The 22361-nt window shown below is 39.1% G+C and overlaps 4 protein-coding genes across 4 annotated transcripts; 1 reads left to right on the top strand and 3 right to left on the bottom strand.

Moving 5' to 3' along the window:
• Nucleotides 1–2528: 2528 nt before the first annotated feature.
• On the bottom strand, nt 2529–5639 carry LOC135614381 (vacuolar protein sorting-associated protein 2 homolog 1-like). The gene is made up of 5 exons (XM_065111709.1): nt 5424–5639; nt 4930–5060; nt 4292–4396; nt 2902–3162; nt 2529–2791 (listed from the first exon to the last, which is right to left on the bottom strand). The coding sequence occupies exons 1-5, from the start codon at nt 5458–5460 to the stop codon at nt 2654–2656; spliced, it is 672 nt and encodes a 223-aa protein (XP_064967781.1). The 5' UTR covers nt 5461–5639; the 3' UTR covers nt 2529–2653.
• Nucleotides 5640–8562: 2923 nt separating this feature from the next.
• On the top strand, nt 8563–11482 carry LOC103987000 (very-long-chain enoyl-CoA reductase). The gene is made up of 4 exons (XM_009405171.3): nt 8563–8922; nt 9148–9187; nt 10197–10951; nt 11160–11482. The coding sequence occupies exons 1-4, from the start codon at nt 8854–8856 to the stop codon at nt 11226–11228; spliced, it is 933 nt and encodes a 310-aa protein (XP_009403446.2). The 5' UTR covers nt 8563–8853; the 3' UTR covers nt 11229–11482.
• Nucleotides 11483–11864: 382 nt separating this feature from the next.
• LOC135614380 (kinesin-like protein KIN-10C) lies at nt 11865–19148 on the bottom strand. Its single transcript, XM_065111708.1, has 17 exons — nt 18817–19148; nt 18577–18742; nt 18272–18475; nt 18013–18184; nt 17712–17917; nt 17342–17631; nt 17198–17240; nt 17053–17106; nt 16835–16972; nt 16631–16678; nt 16468–16546; nt 16093–16367; nt 15969–16015; nt 12753–12774; nt 12600–12668; nt 12478–12516; nt 11865–12240 (listed from the first exon to the last, which is right to left on the bottom strand). Exons 1-17 carry the CDS (start codon nt 19020–19022, stop codon nt 12196–12198), a joined length of 2103 nt encoding a protein of 700 aa, XP_064967780.1. The 5' UTR covers nt 19023–19148; the 3' UTR covers nt 11865–12195.
• Nucleotides 19149–19933: 785 nt separating this feature from the next.
• Nucleotides 19934–21429, bottom strand: LOC103988240 (glucan endo-1,3-beta-glucosidase-like). The gene is made up of 2 exons (XM_009406794.3): nt 20038–21429; nt 19934–19959 (listed from the first exon to the last, which is right to left on the bottom strand). Exons 1-2 carry the CDS (start codon nt 21425–21427, stop codon nt 19934–19936), a joined length of 1416 nt encoding a protein of 471 aa, XP_009405069.2. The 5' UTR covers nt 21428–21429.
• Nucleotides 21430–22361: the final 932 nt, after the last annotated feature.

The following is a 22361-nucleotide window of genomic DNA, read 5'->3' as shown; positions in this document are numbered from 1 at the left end:
TATATTTTTATTTAAAAAATATTAAATATATTATTACATAAGTGATAGATATCTATAATTTTATATAATGATTTTTGTTTTTTTAAAGTAATTTTATTTGTTTAAAATGATCATTATTCATATTAATCAGTTGAGGAGTTAAGCCAATAAAATTATGACACGCGCACATGCAGACTTCCCTTCGCAAGCAAGAAAATGAATGCAATGCGAGGTCGGTGGCGTTTGGCGTTGCTTCGTCTTCACATGAAAACTGTGCCCCACCGGCGACCACCTTCTCCCGGCAGCGCTGCCCCCCACCGAACGCGGTTGAGCTGTCGGCGTCCGTCACCGCGAACTGTTTGGCGTTTCCTCGCCTCTCAAGTCTGAGCCCACGGCGTCGGTCACGGAGAAGTCAATGGCCGCGAGTTTTCTACATCATGATGAGGACTCGCATGTTCTTCTTGTTGTTGTTGTTGTTTGGCACATTACAGTGAAATGATTTCTTTTTTGCTCGGTTTTGTTGTTGTGGTTTGACCGAACACAGATGTCTAGGTCAAACACTCGGGCATCACCTCCAGTATTTGGATCTCTTTGAAGAGGCAGCGTTGTCAGGCAAAGGAAGAACAAAACTGGTGCAGGTTGTGGTTGAATAATCCAGGTGTTCGAGGACTGTCAGAACAGTGGATCAAAGGAGGAGTAGAAGAATTGGTCATGGAGGAGCTGATGGAGAGGTATTAATCCTTGTCTGTGGAGACAGCTAATGGGGATGAAGAACTTTTGGGTCTCGGTTGTTGCCCACAAATCTGGATGGAATTCTCCTGTCTCTTAGCTGTGGCAGCCTTGATGTGCATGACACATGATGCATGTGTTGGTTGAGTAGATTTAGCTCCATGAATTTACTACTTGCAGCTTGATTGACCCACAACAATTAATTATTTTCTGAAGCAGACAGATTATTCTGACAGGGAATTGGGAGCAGGAGAGGCAGTAGAATCACAATCTTTACTTGAGGAAATTAGATATTAAATATCATATATATGCTTTATTTTATTTAAGAGTTCTCTGAGTTTTTTTCATTTCCATATTAGAGTTGGGAGAGATTGAGAGAAAATTCTTTCTAAAGATTCTGAGTTTAAATTTGAATGATTAACAAGAGTTATTTGCTGATTAAATCTCTTAGTTACTTTGATATCAGTGCTTGATCACAAATAATCATGACAAAGTTTTATATCACAAAATTTTATGAGTACTCATGGCTTGTCAAGTGGAACCAATGTGAATTATGCCAGGATATCTTCACTCAACAAAATCATCACTGCAATTTCAGTGTGTGTGTGTATATATATATATTTGGAAAATAAAAATATTTAAGTTTGGCTTCTTATTAAAGTGGGAACAAACATGCAAAGTCCAAAATCAACATTATTTCTGTGTTATATCAGCAGAACACTAAAGGAACACTTTCTTGGTGATACATCACTCTTGTGGTGATGCTATGAGCAGTATTCCTGTCTCCATGTCATAATTTGATATAAATAGTCATGGCTATCATAGAAGTGAATGAGAATGCATTACAAATTGGTTAATCAGATTATTTAGCTCCAGTTAAGCCTTTCAGTGAACTGAAAGGAGATGAAATAATAGCGAAATGAAAAGTCCAAGCTCACTACAGCCAAAAATTAGATATGACCAAGTAATGAGTTGGGATTCTCTTCCATTATTGGACAGATCCAATAGCCATCAAATCATTCTGATTACAATAAGAAGATCCACTGTGCCTGTTGCAGGGTAGCTTGATAGCATCTGTGCAAGTATCTAAAATGACCCAACCTGTTACTCTATAGGAATGACAATGGCCAAGGTACTGATGCATTTAGTTTCTACTATTTTAACCACATTGTTATCCCTACATTACTTTCTTTAATGAAAAAAAAAGGTTCATTAATTATAATTATGCCACACACAGACCAAATGGCACAAGATTGTCCGAATAGAAGTCATAAACAGACTACAGAACAGAGCCTTAGTTTCAAGGTAAGAGATCAAAGTTCAAGTCACAATAGCAATTTCTCTACTTGCAAGGATAAAACTACATACATCAACCTTCCCTAGTTCCCATATTGATAAAATGATCTTCTGAAGTCCTAGTTGCGATCCCTACGAGTCCTGATAGAGTGCTACAAAAATCTTGAAGCCTGCTAATCCATGAAGTTTGGACTAACAAAGAACTGTTCATTTATGTTAAAAAATTTAAACTTGGCATAACAATGAAGAATGGAGATCACTGTTCTTTTTGTCCTATAACATCTTAGCTTCCTACCAATAATTTAAGTAACTAGGTCAGCCATACAACTACCTAAAGCTTCAGCTTTTAATTTCTTTACATACTCTAGATGTTCAGATGTCCATCTACACTGAGATAAATAAAGTTGATAACTAGCATGTCCACATAAGTTCTTATGTACAACAGTTTGGTACCAACTTACCATTAGGACTCAAGACTACTTCCAAGAAGAAGAATCAACACATTAAAAGAGTAAGAATGCAAGTGGACAATCTTAGTGTGAAGATCCTTTAAATCATCTCAATATTCTTAAATATACAAGAAAATGCTCAGAAAACACTATGATATTACACATCCAATATTTGTTTCAATTTCAAAGGACATACACAATCACATCTTCCTTAAATTGTCTAACCTTGACTGGAGTTCATTGTCTATTCCACTATCTCCATTTCCAGCTGCTTCAGGTTGGGCAACCTTGTTAGCTGCCTCAGGTTTGGCCACGGCAGTTGAAGGTGCCTTGACAAGCTGTGGAGGTACATAAACAGATCAGATGAAATAGTTAGTCCTCGAACTGAAAGAAAAAAGGCAAAGCTTCAAATTGAAGTTTCACGGTCAAGAGCCTTTGGAACATCTACCTCTGCATTGATATCTACTCCAATTTCATCCAGGACCTGATTCACTAGTTCTTCTGTTTCTTCTTCTTCAGCATCTCCTTCCAAGGCATCATCTATTGCATCTCCCATTACCTCACTTACCATTTCCATCTTCTCATTCTGCAGTTCAAACTCTTGCATTATCTTCTGCAATGCTGGTAGGTTCATCTGCCTGTTCATCTGTGCCATAGCCTTGGTGACACCTTTCATGGCCTCACCCATTGCTTGTGTTGACTTCAGTGTCTGCAAGCAACAAACATGGTGGTGATTATGCTGATCATGAAGGGATTCTAGTACATCACTTATTTGGAACTTAAATATATCGACATTGCATATTATTTCCTGATACAGATGTGAGGTGTATGACTATATGTTGAAGATGCAATACCAACATCCATAAAAAGGTTGATCAAATGCTCCTCGTAAACATTGTGTCCTACATCTGTTAGTATATGCCTTTTAATTTAAATCTTTGTTTTGCCAATCTTTTCGAGCAAATTGCATCCGGAAGTTGTAAGTTCAACTGCGCTAATAAGTTCTACTTCCTCTTATACAATCATGAAAAATCCATAGTTTCTTAGGTAAATTTTAAATGCATAAAACAACTCTTTCCTGGTCCTGTCTTCTTAAGAGGCTCTTAATATTTTTTTTATTTTATCTGGAGGAGAGAGTCCATTCTTTCCATTCTGTCCTTGGCCTTATTTCTTCTCTTACCAATGAGGAAACAATAACTATTTCCAAATTTCATATGTTTCTTCTTTTATCCTTCATTTTCTTTCAAAAGATCTACCTTAAAATCAAACATGAATGAAGAATTATGGTTTGTCCTATTTTCACCCAAGATATTTAAGAGTCTCATTAGATGATTTATTTCTACTTTCACTTAAAAGGATACACAGAATCCTCAAGATATCTAGAGTTCTCCCTGATGTTCCTGTGTTGTTTCTTAACTCTAAATCAAAATAGTATTAACAAATAACTCATTGGACATGTTCCCTGAGATTTATTTTCAATGATGGGCATTATCAGAAGCTAAAAGTCGAAAACTAAATGCTGCTCTATACAGCTTACATTAACAAAATCACAAAGGTTAAAAAACTTTTAAAGATTGAAGCTCGATAAAATGAACTTTGTACTAAGACAGCATGTGTTCAACATTTTCACCTGCAACCGAGATCAGCTTAAACATTGGAATAAACTTATTTTACTACTGAATGCCAACAAAAAGTGAACAACTTTTACAAGAACCAGAATATGATTTAGAATAATCCTCACAAAATTAGTTCTTCCTATCGTATTTTACCTTTTTCCACAAACATAATGATTGTTCTACACAATGTCCCAATAATCTAATCTGAAAACCAAAACTTACCTGAATTCTAAGTGATACACCTTGCAGCTGTGACTTGAGGGCATAAAACTTTGTAATCTGATGCCTTGTTCGAATAAGATCTTTCGCCATGACTTTTACTGCTGCCTGTAGAAATCCAACAAGCAAACAAACGAATCAGAATAGCTGGGATACCACCCAAGTAAAGGGAAAAGAAAATGAAGAAAAATTGGGTCAAGCAAATTAATGTCCTTCTATGACGATGGACATCTTTTATGATGTTCAATTTTATTACTCAAGGTTAATTTAAAAAAAAAAATTCAGAAAGTCCAAGACTCTTAACCAATGGTATTGGCTAACAAGACAAACTTATCCATGCTTTGTGTCTGGTGATGAAGAAGCTGACTTAGATATGTAGAAAAATACCTTACCCTCTTGTTTTACTGCTCCCCTTCCTTTTTATTTTCCTTCTTCAACATGTAATCATTATTCGTTTTTATAAATATACGAAAGATGATTCATCTCTTTAACCCTAACTCCAACCAAACACGCCATGGTTCAAACATTAATCATGCACAATAAGATGGATCCGTAGCGTCAGAACTAATGTTTTTGAGGAATCATACTTCAAACTCCAAAATTCTTCATTTAGAATACTAGGTAGTTGCAAAAGGACATACCATCTGCCCTTGCTTCGCAGTTTTCTTAATCTCAGCAATTAGCTTTTTCTCCTGCGTTTGGAGCCCTTGCCTCTCCCTCTCTATGTCCCTGATTGATTTATCTAACATTCTCTTATTCTCCCGCAGCAGTTCTGGTTGGATTCAGAAAGCAACAAAAAATAAAATTAAATTAATGAAAGATGCCACCAAAACACAATATATCAATCATCATCGAAGCAGGAACCCCAACAAAAGAAATCGAGATATCCTAATTCACATACTAAAATCGAGCGCACAAAGAGAGCGCCATAAAATAAATCCAATACCACAAACCTAAGCAGAAAAACCGTTTATTTCATGCACATCACGCTCAGATCAGGGGAAATATCACGTAGAGTACCAAAAATTAAATCCCAAGATGGGTTTTTTATACTTCCTTCCGTACGCAAAATTCATAATATTAAGAAAAAGATCCCAAAAAGATATCTAAAAATGAATAATGATGGGAAGAGCACCTGCTGGGGTTTTCTTTTTGCCGAAGATGAAACTCATGTTTAGCAATGAAGTTTGACGATTACTCTTCGCCCTCTCCTTTCTCGGGTAGAATAGAATATATGGAAGAACTCGATCAACGGAAATCGCGTTCTCTTCTTATCTGCTTCTCTACGTCTTCCCCTTTTCCTTCCTTGTATGATCGTTCGACGCCGACGACGCGGTTGGAACTCGGAAGGTTCGGAAAGGTCTTCGGCACATCGGTAAATAGACAAAATTGTTTCCACATGCCTGCTACATACCCAATTCCATTACCTCTCTTGTGATTAGCGAATCACAGGGCCAGAAGGGACCCACTAACATCTCGAATTACATATCCTTCTGGTGCGGGATGACGTGTGTTGGTCACATCGGCTGGTATGCCAACTATTGTATCGACATTTTGCGTGTGTTCCCCCCCCGGCATACCTTATTTATGATTGGAGGATAAGGAGGCCCCACGCTGGACCCAGTGCTTTCACCAATCAAACATAAAGATTTTATAACGAATAAAAGGAAACAATGCGCAAGAAGAAGCATTCTTTGCTGTCATCAAATTGAGTTGATCTAATATTAGTCTAAATGATGAGTCTTATTGAGCAATTCAGACCTAATATTACACAGCTTTATCAATTCACGTCTCTTTCCTACTGCCATTGTATCTTCCATTATGATACTATATATTGTCTGATCCTTAACTGATGCAACATCTAAACTGTATTCGTTTATAAGGGTCAATATAGGTCGTAACCTTATACGGAGAATAAAAAGATTAAAATGACGAATGCATAAATAATGTATCATCATCACATACGAAAAAGGTAAGATATACAAGTTCGCAAGCAACGTAAAATAATCCACTTTTATTATATATAAAAGACTCTCGAAAATGAGAGAGTTTTGAGAGCAAAGTATAGATCCGATGCTCACTTAGTATTCTTATGGAATAGAAAACAAGCACATTGAAAATGTTACACCACCTCTCATACATATAACTAAAGCCCATCTGAAGCCATCTAAAAGTTCCAAGGTATTAAGATAATTGATGTTTTGTATCGTAAGATTATTAATTAGAAATCAACTTGAGGCACACGAGAATAATATCGTTTTAACTATTTTGCCCTTCGCGTGATGTCGGATGGCTAGAAATATTTTTAAGTTTTATATAATACAAATTAGGGATGCTAAAGGAGCTGAGCAGTGGGGCGAGGAATGCTTCTCCTATCCCCATCCTCATTTAGACGAGATGGGTTTAGGGTGAGATACTCATGGATTCTTCATGTTCTCCTAGTGAATTTATTCAATTTAAAAAATAAAACTACTGTCAAATATAATTAATATTGTTAAAAATTATACATAATAAAGATAAATATATTTTAATATAAAATAAAATTAAAATTATCATAATTTGTGGGAGAGACGGGGAGAAGGTGGGAGGTGAACGTAGAAATGCACCAGAGAGGGGATGAGATCTATGATGGTCGATGAGGTGGTATAGCAAGGTGGGTAAGGATAATTGTAATTAGAGGACGGGGCTGACGACTACAATGAGAGAACAAGGATGTTACACCAAGGAAAGAATTTAGAAAAATAAAGAAGAGAAAAGGGAATGTGCGATTAAAAGAGGAAAGAGAGAAAGAAAAAAGAATATCGAGGAATCATCATTGTCATTCGCTGTGTACCGCTTGCGACGGTTGATTGTCCGAGGAATCATTATTTGTCGATAGAGAGAGAAAAAAGATCAATGAAGATAAAATCAAACAATCACTGTCGTGTCACTTGCAATTAGAAATTGGGTGCACACGATGTCCGAGGCCATGAGAGGTAATTGTTACTATCGAACGAGAATGAAGTTTCATTTGATTCAATTGAACCAAATGTTTCTTAATTGAATCATAAGATAATCAAAATTCACCTAGTTTAATTTGAATAATGAAAGTTTAGCTCTTCTCGCATTTCGAGCTAGCATCTCAACTCACGTTTTAATAAGTCAAGTACGAGTGAGAGTAATAATCGAGAGTACTCTACTCATTCTCATCTTCTATTTGCATTAGAAATATAAAATGTCTTTCATCCTCATTTATTTTTTCTCGATCATCCTCACCTATTAGAAGCGGATTCCCACGGATACACATATTGACAAGTATAATTGGCATCCCTAATAAAAATAAAAAAAAATTAATAAAACAAATTAGAATCTACAATAGTATTTTTTTGCCTTGTAACTATTTTCTTAAAAAAACACTTAAAAATAAAAAAAAAAAATATTATGAACATGCCTCCAATATATTAAAAGCTTTTATAACCAAATTCAAGAGCTCTATGCCTCCTAAGTTAGATTAAACTAATGGCGATATAAACCATCATCGTCGTTGTGCCGAAGCATAAACATCGTATTTATATAAAAGAAAAGCTAAATGATCTCCAATCTGGCAAGAGTTGCATGATAGTACGGAAGAAAACTCAACTTATGCACCTCTAGATTTGAGTAGTTAATGTAGGTGGTTTGCTCATCTACCCCAAACCTTTCGTTGGTTGGCCCTTCCTCCTTGAATGCACTCACACGATTGCATGACCAACAAATGTCTCCAATCTACTATGAAAATGACCATTTAATTTACTCTCTTATGTGACAATCAATTAATTATTTTGGTCAACGCTCCTACCTTCGACCATACTTCATGACCCATCATATTTATGAGATACCGAGTGATTCTTTCATCGCATAATTATCGAGTCACATCAATATTGATACATAGCATCGACAGTTATATTATCCTTTTTTTTTTCTCTCTTCATTCGTCATCCATCATTATTAAAATTATTTTTTATATCATTTTTATGATAAAATCGATAATGTTATGATAAATAATATTAGATATTTTATTTTGATAATAATAAAAATTTTAATATAAAATTTTAAATTAAAAATAGAATGTTGAAGAAGTATAACTATATTTGATAATATAATTAATTTGTCAATCCACAGTCAAAATTTTTGAAGACAAATGCATAATGTTGTAGATTTATCACAAGCAATTCGTTTGCACACCGCAATCAATCGTTTTGGTTAGCTGCTCTCCTACCTTCAACCACATTCCCCCCTCATTGATGACTCGTCCTATCGATGAGAGGCGCATGCGATCGCATGCACGTAAATGAACGGTGGAGGGGAAGGGAATCTTCAATCCAACGGTTCTTGTGAACCGTAAGCGGCGAGGAGGAATCGAAGTACGCCTCTTCCGACCCAAACTGCGCTCATTAAAGCCGGCCAACGCCCCTCGGATCGAGTCGAGATCCGTCGGCATAAATGGTGCAGATGAGCCGTCGTCTCTGATTGTGATCCGCGAGGGCCGTCCGCTTCTTCTCCTCGTTTGGCCGCGCTGAGTTGGGCGCATTCCGAGGTCGGGAAGGATGAAGGTAACGGTTGTTTCGCGCAGCGGGAGGGAGGTCATCAAGGGCGGGATTGAGCTCCACGATGAGGTACCTTTTCTCCTCCTCCATTGTTTCTTTCTTCTCGAGAGAAAAGATTGGTTTTTGGTGCTTCCGGAGAGGGTTTGTCTCAAGAATCCGGTGAAAGATTCGTTTTCCAGTAGTTCAGTCTGTTGTTTTGTGTTGCTCATCTTTCGTTGAGTCTATGAAGCATGTCGATCTGTGCGTTACCGATCGATTTAAAGCAAAAAAGTTTCTTTCTTGATGTGTTTTCAGGCCACTGTGAGCGATCTACAGGAAGCTATCCATGCCCGAAGTAAGTTTCTTGGAAACCCTTCTTAGGTGACTCGAGATATTTCTCTCTTTCTTTTCCGTGTTCTGAGTGATTCATGTAGCAGATTAACCATGAGATTCGCCTGTTGAAACAACAATATGGAGCCTTATTAGGATAAATATCTTGTATCACTATGTTCCAGTATATCTTTTCAGGTCTAATTTTTTGTAGATGTAATTGAGGATTTAGTCTATTTTACCTACTGATTATTAATATTGTGGATCTATGTTAATGTTCTTTTATGATTCTCATATCTTATGCTCTTCTGGTTGAATATTATGTCATCCAGATGGTTCTCCTTATTCATTCAGTGAGTTGACTTCTCTTTGGGAAAACAAAAGCACAGTGCTTTTACCTCCTTATGGAAACTTGGAATTCATTACTAACATGAATTTGGAAATAATGCTTCAATAAAAGCTACATGTTTATGTAACATCCGGTTTATATGGAAATATATGGCATTCAACAAATAGTCCATTTAAAAATGATTATATAGTCTTCTGAGTTAACTCTTACAGATTATTGGATATGCTGCAGAATTGCTACCTTGTGGTCCATTTCTTTTGCTTCATATTTTCACATGCCTGATTTCTGTACTCTGGTCGTATCGATCCCTTGCAGAAAGCTGTATCCAAATATTGTAATTTATTTTTGATTGTCGATCATCATCATTGGTTAACTTTTGGTATTATTATTATCATCATCATCATTACTTCAGCACAAGCTTCCAATGGAAACAAACCAGTGATGTAGATATAGTTGTTATATTACAGTTATCCCATAGTTCTAAGCTTGGCAAGATGAGACAAATTGATCTGTAAGTCTTTTCTTATACTTTCAAAATCATGCAGTTATTTTAACGCAACCTGTCTGTCTTATTCATCTGTTCAATTATACTTTTAATTCTTACATTGAGTCATGTATGCTTTCTCAAATTCTTGAGCTATTTTACTAACGTTAATCATTTAATTGTCACCCTCTCAAATTGCAGCCAAAAAGTACTATCCTTCAAGACAGCGACTTACCTTGCCAATGCAAGCTGGGATCCAGGGAAAACCAATTGTCCTTAGTCCAAAGAAAAAGCTTGTAGACTATTGTGATGGGAATGTCAAGAATCTGACTGTGGTCTTCAAGGATTTAGGAGTGCAGGTCTTATACAGAACACTTTTCTTCTGGGAGTACTTGGGTCCTTTGGTTATCTACCCGATCTTCTACTATTTTCCAGTATACAAGTACTTCGGCTATGAGGGTGAACGTGTTGTTTACCCAGTCCAGACATATGCTATGTATTACTGGTGTCTTCATTACTCCAAGCGTATCATGGAGACTTTCTTCGTTCACAGATTCAGCCATGCAACTTCACCTCTCTCCAATGTCTTCAGGAACTGTGCCTATTATTGGACTTTTGGTGCATACATTGCATACTATGTGAATCACCCCCTGTATACACCTGTCAATGATCTGCAAATGAAGATTGGTTTTGGATTTGGGTTGATATGCCAGGTTTCAAACTTTTACTGCCATATATTGTTGAGGAACCTCAGAAACCCCAATGGTAATGGTGGTTATCAGATTCCTCATGGGTTTTTGTTCAACATAGTGACTTGTGCAAACTACACAACGGAGATCTATCAATGGCTTGGTTTCAATATTGCAACCCAAACAATAGCAGGTTACGTGTTCCTTGTGGTGGCTGCTCTCATTATGACTAACTGGGCCCTCGCGAAACACCGTCGGCTCAAGAAGGTAAACCAATAGAACTTTCTTGGTTGTGCAGGGATCTCTTATCACTGTCTTGATGCCTGAGATTTGAATCATTACTATATGCCACAACATGATACATGACTTGTTCATTGTAACAATTGTATATTCTGGTCAAAATTGTTCAACATAGAAATTAGTTTGGCATGTCTGTTTCATTGCATTTAGTTCTCACACCTACTCTTTGTTGCAGTTATTTGATGGTAAAGAAGGACGACCAAGGTATCCACGGCGCTGGGTGATACTTCCTCCATTCATCTAAGTAACAGCTGCTTTGTCGGTACTTGCTTCTAGAGTTTGGAACTTAAAAAGCATCAACATGATATGCGGGTTTGGAACAACAATAGACTACCGAACTATGTATTTGCAATGTATCACTGAAATGTCTTCTTGAGCAAGATCTCTAGTTGTTTGATTTCTTGATGAACAAACATTAGACTTTATGAACTGTCTTTTAACTTACTGATGCACTGTTTCATGCAAGGAAACAATTTTAAGAGGTATTATGGTTTTTTCTGTTCTGTTCTTGCTATATACATAGTGCTTAAAAGGGCCTCGTGTGTGTTTCTTGTGGATCCACACCCTAGAAATCAAAAGGCAACGAGAGCTTCTCTGGTTATGAAACCTGATAGCTTCCATATTGGTACTGCAATTTGTGAAAGCTAGACGAACATGATAAATTAGAGCAATGTCACTGCAATTATCTTACACTTGGCAAATTATCCTAAAGGGGCCATGATCTCCTTTAGTGCAACTGAAGATGCCAGTAAGGAGATTCATGATGATATATATGATGCTTGTTTTACCCATCACATCAGGGTCTAAATTATATCTGATGCTGAATTGTATGTAAAACAGTGCTATGAATACAAGCATGGTGATAAAAGCAAAATGGTCATGATGATTTAGAAAATAAACCCAAGAAAACAACTTGATATAATATTTTAGATTACAAACATTAGTTTGTCACATACATACCATTTTGGTTACAACTAATACAACAACAAGAACGGCAACAATGCATACCGGTCCATTGGATGGGCTTCCGAGGACAAGTAACAACATGCTGCACCATCAAACCAGAAAGCAGCGTTAGACATCAAAGTAGATTGTCGATCTTCCGAGGAGCAACTCTATTGTTGCCGACGATCAGCTAAGCTCTATTGTTACTTCCAATTTAACTAAAGTTACAAGTTCTTTGATCTGGATTCTAGTCGATAAGGTTAACATCACGCGAAAATTTCTCTGGCTGTCCTTCTGAACATGTCATGCACCTAGAAAATTTACAATAGTTAAGCTGCATGTCACTAATTCTCATCAATACTATATGAAAAAGGAAACGGCATCCATATATCTATATATCTATTTTATAGCTCATGACCAAATAAGCATCTCATTGTTTTATGAGACGCTTGTGGTTTTATGGAAGAATAAGCAAAATACTGGCACTGAGAAAGTGTGGTGATGTGTTTAAAATAGACCGATGGGCACTAGAAAGCTTGATGGTCTACCTGCTTTGAAGACAGGCCTATCTTCTCCAGGTCAGACAACTGTAACCATTCAAAATACTGTTTTAGCAATCAACGAAAGTCAAATGCATAAATCTAACTTGAATTGTTTAATAACAACTTACTGATTTCATTGGATTGGGTGTTTCTTCTCGCAGCTCAAGTATGTATTCTGCTCTTTTTTGACCAATACCCTTGGTTAAGGAAAGTAAAAGTCAACTATGGATAAAAAAAATTTGTTGTTTGTGAGATTTTTAATAATGGGTTTTGCATGCTACCTTTAATTGCAGTAGCTCCTCTCTGAAAGCAAAATTGAGTGAAAGTTAGTCATTTCACAGTTTTGAATGAGAAACAGCACTCAACATAAAATTGAACTTCACTTCCATTTGCATTTATTTTTTGTGCTAAGGAAAAGTCTGAAACTTTGAAACAATTCAAAACGATTCTCACTATTGAATAGTTTGAGTCATCAAAAAAGGCATATCATTATCTGAGTTAATCTTAGAACTATGGTAGATGCCCCTTCCATAGAGACTGTAAGGCAAAAATTCTCTTAGCAAATACTTATGTTTTGTGACCTAAACAACATCAGAATAAAAGTTCCAGCCTAAAGTATTAAATCAACATCTTTGTTGAAACTAAAATGCCCATCCATGATCTTCATGGATCTGCATATTAGCATGTCCTTTTTCAGCTAGCTATGTTCCAAGTTTCTCATTACCCATTTCTATTGCTGAGAATAACTGAGATTACATGTGTATCTGACATCTATCTTGCAGCCTGTTCCATTTAGGTATGGCATGTTTTTGTTTCATATTTTCATCAATATTTGTCTTTGTTCCAATTGAAGTTGTCGTGTACAAGAAAAACAAGCAAAAAAATTAGATGAAAAATGAAAATAATGAAGAACAATGTTCAAGAACACATACAAAAACATCAATGATAAAACCGTAAAACTGTTCATGATGCATAAAAGAAGAGCAGCACTTCAGTTGATATAAATCCCATATAAAGAATTTATCGAGTAGCATTACAAATTTTATATGTCATTCAAAGATCAGATTTCTCAGCATGCGACCATTTTATGAAATCAACAAAAAGGAAGATGTGAACCAACCTTAAATAGACTTTTAAACACAGAACAGTGAACTCGAACTATCCAGTTTAAGATCATGAGTATCTTTTAAGCTTGATATCAGACACTTTCAGTTTTTTTTTTTCTTAATTTTGATCTGGTCTTATATTTTAGTAGCTGATATCTGTAACATTGAAAATAAATAGACTTCAAAATGTTCTCACTTGATCTCCATCACACTATTAATCCACATGATTAATTACATCTCAGTGGCCTGTCAGTTAAATTTCTGTGGTGCAACTGGTACTGACAATCTAGTGACATGTAATTAATCCAGACTATTAACTACATCTCAGTAGCTTGTCAGATCAATTTCTGTGGTTTCCTATTATAATTTACTTAATGATTTAAGTTATGTAGTACTATGGTTCAACCTAACCATATTGTTACGGATTTAATTAGATTTGCCTAAATCGTACGATATCCTTAGGTGTCTATTCACAAAGAGTTAAGACAAGTTAGAGAAAGCGTTTAACTTGGGATCTCATAACTAAACATTTTAGTAAATACTTGATAGGCAATACAAATTACAAATATAGAACTTGCAAGCTTTGAACGGTCACGCAACAAAAAGTCCAAGGAGGTCCACACAGCCAAAAATCCTCGTGACCCTCTCACCCACCATTCCATGGGTCAGCCCTCCGTTGAGTTTGATCTCTACATCAGCTCTAAGTATGTCTTTGTTTAGGGTCATCTTGGGTTACTCCCCCACTTGATATCAATGCATCTATCAATGCATTACCTCTTGCGAGAATATGCGATGACTCCTCGTTGCTCACTTGGTCCATTAAACTTTATGGAATTCGATCTTGAGATACTCCCTCAACATGTGCGATCCATTGCATATAAGTCATCTCTCTCTAGAGAACCTAGACTTATCCCTCCTAGATATTTGTCTCATTAGAGCAACTTTCCTCTTTGTATCCTTCTTTCTAGAAGTTTTAGAGACTACCATCCCCTTGGACTACTTCTCCTTACTGAATAAACTGTGCACAATTCCATCACTACGAATACACTTGTTAAATTATGACTCTTCACCAATACAACCCCTACTGTATCTCTCAAATCCTAGTAATATGCTATACTTCAATCTCCTATAGGCATATCCTTCTTATACCTAAAAGAAAATTTTCATGCTCCATGACGTTGAGTTTCAGTCGTCTTGGGATGACCATGAATAGTTCGTCTCCAAATACAAGCCATTGAATGAGTTTCGAATTCTTTGAGTTAATAAGTCCCCTGCCTCCGCAAACTTTGCACAATTCTTTCGTACTAAACAACTCATCCCTCCTTACATGATTTCATCCTTTACTAAATGCTTCCGCTTGCATTAAGCACTATCAATTTTGGTTCCCAACATGAGCCGTAACTCAAACTCAACCATCCCAACCTTTGTACACTACATGTTCTACCCAACTAGCTTGTTTATATGATACCTCTCGCGTGAAGGGTTAGTCATTCTTTTTAGATGCTCGCTCCTCAAATGGTCATATGTGTTGGCTGCCCTCAATGCAGCCATGCTAAGTCCTCCACGTTTTTATACCAAATGTTCCGGAGTATTCTTATCCCACTCTGATACCATATGTCATGAATTTAATTGGATTTACTCAAGTCGTATGACACCCTTGCGTATCCATCCACAAAGGGTTAGAGGAAGTGTTTAACTCGGGATCCCACAAGCAGATATTTCAGCAAACACTTGATAAATAATGTAAATTACAAATATAGAATTTGCAAACTCTAAACAGTCATAATAAAGGGTTTAAGGAGGTCTATTGTGATCAAAAGTCCCCACAAGTACCTACGTAACACTGCTACAGAATAAAGCAATGAACTAATCCTAGACATTATCCTAAAGACTCATCCAATCATATGTCACCTAGGTAGCTCTAAGGTGCTATATTGGCTGACACTCACTTTGCAAGGCTAGAAAACCTCAAAATAGTTGTCTAGATGATATGTTTTTGGATAGTTTTGTCTTTGTACGATGAATGCGCACAATCTACGTTTACAGGACTAAAACAACCACAAAAACTAACGAAAAATAGGATTGTCAAACATGTTATAAGCCCTCTACATATTATGTAAAGCATGAATAAAACCAAAATATATTGACATATATAAATATTACATCAAATACCTTGTATACTAATTTGTTCATGTCAATATGTCACTCGATTCACTCTATAAAAACAGTAAATATACAAATTGACATCCTTATTTGGTATGCCATTAGATTTTCTTTTTGATAAACCATTCGATGATTCATTGATATAAAGTCATAATTAAAAATGATTAAGCAACATACATAAAGAAATCAGAAGATCGTAGTATTTCTGAGGTCAAAAGCAAAACTTACTTGCTAGCAATATTCAAGAATGTTAAATACTCTTGAACAAGAGTCTCCTGCACATCATTGTGAGTTAGTCAGTATTGTAATCCATATCCACTTGTCAATACGTGTGATCTGTGGTAACACTAACCTTCAAGTTTGAGCTGGATACTTTGAATTTATCAAGTGGAGTGTCATTCATTCTGAAATCATCCTTGCTATAATTTGTGTTAGGAGTTTTTGGATCTAATAAAATAAGATTCTTGCAGTCATCTGACAACTTGCTAATTGAAGTCGTATTTGAAGACAATGGTGAGAGAACTTTTCTTAAAGAGTTATGAACTTCTTTAATCCTTTCAGTGGCTGCCGGTGATCCCATGCAGTCCGTAGGAATGAGGAGCACATTCTCTTTGTTAAAGGGTGTGTCTGAATGAACATGAGATAAGGAGGTTATAAACTTTCTGGCTGAAGACCTTGCCTTGATATTCCATAATCCAAAATTTAAATAAATAAAAATTAGTAGTACCTAGTAAATTTGATGTCTTCAAGGAATTGATTTCAGCAACATAGTGGTCAGATCTGGTTTTGTCACAGACCGGCAGAACCTATAAGAGAAAATTTGATTTAAAACTAGTATGTCTTTGTTGCTTTCTTAGAAATAGTATGTTCCGAAGTCACCTTAGTTCTACCTGAATGCTGATATCTTGAGAAGTCATGTATGGTCCAGGTGTCCCATGCTAAAGAAACACAAAAATGTTTGAGTGAACAATCATCATCAAAATGTTTAATGTGAATGAAAATCTTAAATTCATTATGCCTCAGAAATTCAACATGGCAGACATCCAATCTTGAAAAATACTAAAATTTTACACTGATTAGTACGAGAGCCAAACCTGAGAGAGGTTTAACTGAATCTTGTTTGACAAAGTTTGCTCGTGGTCTTGACATGCCTCTTCCTTGAAAATGATTGCAGATTCATCCTGCCTAATATCACACCAAGCTAGTATATCTTCTTCACATGGATGTAGATTCTGATTCAAGAAACTCAAACCTTATATTTAGAGTCCAAAAACTGTTGCAAAATGCATCATTCTGCAGTGAACAAACTTACTTCACTTAGAAGTAATTGATCCTTGGAAGTAGTATCACTCGATGTTATTGATTCCTAAAAACGAAATGAAACAAAAGATCATACACCTGCTAACTTCTTAGCATAGTGGTCATCAAGTATGGGTCAACAGATAACTGGAATTTACCTGCATACTAGTTGAAGCTGGAGCCTCCGAATCAAATAGTCTTCTGCTAACACATACCATAAAGGAATGAAGCAACCTATAGCTAAAAGCAAAGGAAAGAATCCACAAAAACCGTGCATTTTAAAGCAACACGAGAAAACTAACCTCCCCTTGGTTTTTGAGACATATTTTGCAGAAGAACATATTGATCCTTCTTTCTTTGAATGGATTGTGGAGGACGGGGGTTTGGACACAAATGTCCGACAAGGTCCTAGCATTCTCTTAACACTTTTTGTCTTTCCCTTCGAATCAAGCCAAGCTCGTAGCTTCGCCTCCATGTCAACTTTCACCTTTGGAGTCTCTTTCTTGCTTACCAGACCAACATAATTCACGACTTTTCTACTTCGAGCAGCCAAACTAACTGTGTGGACAGCCTCTTGGTACGAGGCAGGATTCTGCATCGAACTTTCAGTAAGTTTTACAAAAACAACAATTGCTATCTACATATTATCATGACAAGAAGAATGATTCCTACAAGACATGCTATCATCAAAGCACGACTCGTCCCTCCCAGCGAATCCTGCAGTATCCGGGTCAATTTGCTCTCTCGGTACGGAATCCGTGGCTGGTTGTTGTTGAGAGCATAAATTACATTCGACAAGGCGAACAAGGACTGATTGATCTTTGCGCTCTCCTGGAGGCGGATTCCCTCGTTACAGGTTCTCCTATTATCTTCGTTACCTGCGAACACACAAACAGGTGGGCACAAATAGGCACTTTCCAGTCACACCGAGAAGCCAAACAGGAAAAGTTTGACCTTTGACGACGGATCTGACCTGCCAAGTCTATGAGATTTAGCTTCCCTTTGACGGCACCATTCGTGACAGCGATCGCAAGCACTGCGTGGCTCCTACTCGAGACATCGTTGAGGCCCGTCCGTGCAACCTTTCTCCTCTGAACACCGGTGTCGAACACTTCATGGAACTCATCCATCGAGCGTATCTGAGCCTGAGATCACCGAATAGAAAGAAAGTTAAAACTATCTATGAGCTGAAAAAAGGTTGAGAAGATTCCTAATTGGTGACGAGATGATACCCAGGAGAGTCCCTTGAGCCGGACTCTTCCGTCCTTATCATCCATAGCGATGATCTCCTTCGCCTTTGGCTCCAACAAGTCATAACATCGGTCCATGTAGATCTCGAAGAACGATATCTCCACGGAACAGTCCTCCGTGTTCTCGCATGAGGACAAGACGGCCGAAATCGCTAATGTAATCATCCCTGGTTCGCCCTCTGCGCCCTGCTTCAGGAATCGATTCGGCATGATATCTTGCTACTACTACTACAAAACAGAACAAAAAAAGGAATAAAGAACCAGCGATCGTTGCGCTGCTGCCTCGCCTGCATCGTGTAGGTCTTCCCGCTCCCGGTGGCACCGTAGGCGAAGACCGTCGCGTTCAACCCTCGGAGGACACCCGGGATCACGGCGCTGACCTCCTGCTGGAAGATCTGGCCGACGCGATCGCCTTGGCCGAAGAAGGAGTCCAACTTGTAGCATTCGCTCCGGCTGTGAAGATTCCAGTGTCACCATCAAGAGACGAAGCTGTCGAGGAGGTCGAGAAATCACGAAGACCCACGCACCTGGTCCATTGATCTTTCAGGTGCACGGTGACTTCCTCGCCAACGCCGCGATCGGACTCGAGGAGGTTAATGCAGGGGATCGAGCGCTCGCCGTTGGAGTCGATCTCCGAAGGTAGAAAGGGGCGCACCCGCAGCACCACCCTCACGGGGGACGGGATCGAAGAGGCGAGATGCTTCGCGGAGGAGTTCGACGCTTCGTTAGCCATGAGAAGGGTTCGAATCGAGCTTTGGGTCGGTTTGCAGAATATGGATCGAATCGAGCGGGGAAGTTTTAAGTTGGGAGCACCTAAGCATCAGCACTCGTGGGGCTATCGTACCGGTGTAGTAAAGTGGTGAATTCTGTTCGACAAGGTTCATGAAATCCCACGACCGTTAGGTCGGTTTTCGGTTTGAATTAAAGCTGCGGAGCGGTTTAAATTTGAAAAGACGCGCCCGACGCCAGCCGAGTCGGTTCAATTTTGGTTCAGGGGTAGTTTCAACGGTGGATCGAAGAGGAGCATGCAAATCCAACGGTATTCATGAATCACAAACGAAGGGCCGCGTTTCTGCATGCAGTTGTGACTTCAACATGCGAGGTAAATTTAGTAGAATTAAATATCCATAAGTCAAAATAAATTTATATAAATTTAGTAGAATAAAGAAGATTTTATATTAAAAAGAAGTTAACAAAAAAAAATTAGACCAAAGAAGCTTTTATAATAATAAAAAAGAAAAATTAGTAGAATAACTATTTATATAAATTTAAAATAAAGAATTTTGATCGACTTTCTTAGTTGTTCTCTCAGAATCATAATCCATTTCTGTTGGCGTGAGTAAAATTATCTGTGCATCTAAAACAATGACAATGAATGGTATTAGAGATCTGTCCTCGTCGTCCATCTTAATATCATGAAGAGACTTGAGCTTCAAGATTCACTCGATATCATCAATTACAAAAATGACAGTACATGAGCTGCTCTCTAGCTAAAAGCACTCGACAACATCATTACAGATGATGCAGTAACTTATACAGAGTCCACAACCTTACTTCAACTTCATTCGTGAAGCAAGACTTTGACTTGTGATGGCCAGATGAAGACTCCGAACGTCGTCGAATCTGCTTCTGAGCTTGCTTGAGCTACATATACTTGCAAGTCCCGTAGCCTGTCGAGCATCAGGAAGAATGGTTATGTTGTAGCATTTAATGAGATGTGATCCTTAAGGGTTTTGGATGCGTCTTACTGGGATCAGTGGTGGTGATGATGGCGCTGCCGGAGAAGTCGCAGTCGAACTCGTGCTGCCCGGCCGCCTTGTAGAAGGCGTTCATGGCGTATGCGGCGTGGGAGTGCAGGGAGTTGGGCGAGAAGCACGCCCCGCCGTCCTGGATCGGTTTGCAGTCCACCTTCCCGCTGCTGCACACGTAATTTATGTTCGCCTGAAGAGCCGCGTCACCGGCGTCGCTCTTCGGCACGCACCACTTGTTTCCCGTTCCTCTTCCCGCCCTCCCCCTCCCCCTCCCCCTCCCTCTCCCCCTCTTCCTATGGCTCCTCCCCGCCTCTCCCCCTGGCCCCGTCTGCATCACCCCCGAGTCGTATAGTGGCGTGAGGTCGGGCTTAAACAACCCAAAGTTCCGCTCGGCCAGTGGCCCGGGCTTCAAGTCCTCGTTGAACAGCGCGAAGATGTACGTCTCGATTGTCCGGTTCGGCATCAGCGGCGTCCCACGCCCGGAGTTCACGTGCTTTATCAGGTTACCGTTGTAGGCCAGGGCGTCCGCCGGGCTTACCCCGAACTGGTTGTTGTCCGCCACCGTGGGCCAACCCGTCTCCCCCACCGCGATCGCCACATCGCCGTAGCCCAGCTTCTCCATGGCCGAGTGCACCGCGTCCAGCTGCGCGTCGAACATGTTCGTGTACGTGATTCCCGTCACCCGGTCGCGCTTTCCCCTGTTGGGCCTGAATTGCGTGTAGGCGAGCGACGCCGGGTTGTAGTTGAAGTAGGGGTAGGGGTTCACCATGAAGGGAGTCCGCGTCTTACGGTGGAAGGCCAGCATCGGGGCAAAGACCGACCGGTCGTAGCCTCTGATGAACCTGCCGGACGACGGTGGGTCAGAGGAAGAGAGGATCCCCATGGAGTGCGGCGTGCTGACCCGGATCCTGTGGAAACCGGCCGCGGAGAGGGCGCCAGAGAGCGACACCATCGCGGGGACGAGGCGTTCCATGAGGCCAGCGTCTCCGGTATTGAGGATCTCGTTTCCGACGAGGACGAGGGTGATGCGTGTGGCGGGGACGAACGGGGCCACGTTGGCGGCTACCCAGGCGTCGGCCGCCTCGCGAGAGCTGGCGAAGGAGGGGATTTCGCCGTTGGGGGCGGTGATGGTGACAGAGATGGGGGTGCCAGCGAATGCGCGGATGATGTCGGGGTTGGCATCGTAAAGCTTGATGCGGTCGATGATGGTGTGGTCCTTGAGGAAGGCGGCGACCTGGGGCGGCGGGGGAAGGTTGTCGGCGATGGTGCCGTAGTTCACGCCGATGGAGAGCCCGGAGACAGAGGATGCGGAGGAGAACAGGATGAGGACGAAGAGACTGAGGATGTCAGCATAGAGTTTGCAAGGTTGCAGAGGCGGTGGCGCCATCGGAGGGCGGGATGGCAGGGCCATAAGAAGGTGGTGGTGGCGAGAGTTCATGTCTATTTAAGCACGGTGTATATGATAAATCCACTCCTGTTTTATATTAATGTGCTCCTTTAGAAGGAGAGGAAGAGAAGCGGAAGAAACTGATGGCCATCTAAGTGTCAAACTAAAATCTGGCGTTTGTATATCTAATTTCCCTACGTTTAATGCGGTCCTCGTAAGAACGTTGACCGATTTTGACGCAAAATCGAATCCAATATTATCCTCGTTTATGTGGAATGCAAATCATACATAGAGAAGTGCCCCCTATATATAGCATAATTAACATATTGTTTTTATCTTGTCTATAAATACTTAGTTTCTCATCACTTTTTTGACCTAACAAAATTATAGATAGCAATACATAAAGTGGATTGTAATAGTTTTACAGGTGGTGCCGTCAAATACTGAAGTAATTATTTTTTTCATTTGAATAGGAAAGATTAATATAGGAAAAATCTTTTTAAAACTATTATAATAGTTGTACTATTATAGTCATAACAATAATTATACTAGTTTTAATGTCTTAAAACTGTACCAAATATCTACGGGAAGACTTCTAACTTTGGAGATATATATATATATATATATATATATATATATATATATATATATATATATATATTCATTTAATCAATGTTTGGGTTAGTTTTGTAAATTATTATTTTGTAGCTGCATCAATCTCGCTGTATCTAATCCAATCTAACCACAGACAACAAACCCAATGCATGCCAATTGAGCTCCCTAATTTTTTGACACCGAATCCAAAGCAAGCACTGTTCCGCGTCCCTCTCACCAAATCCGACGGCCTCTACAAACCCGCGAAGGATCTGACGGACCACAATCGCCACCCGATCCCCTCCACAAAATAGCGTGAGAGCGTAGGAGAGTGCCGTCT

Source organism: Musa acuminata, chromosome BXJ2-6, assembly GCF_036884655.1.
Source record: "Musa acuminata AAA Group cultivar baxijiao chromosome BXJ2-6, Cavendish_Baxijiao_AAA, whole genome shotgun sequence".
In the NCBI taxonomy this organism is placed as follows: Eukaryota; Viridiplantae; Streptophyta; class Magnoliopsida; order Zingiberales; family Musaceae; genus Musa; species Musa acuminata.
The sequence above is the reverse complement of the archived record's forward strand: the minus strand, read 5'-3'. Positions and strand labels throughout refer to the sequence as shown.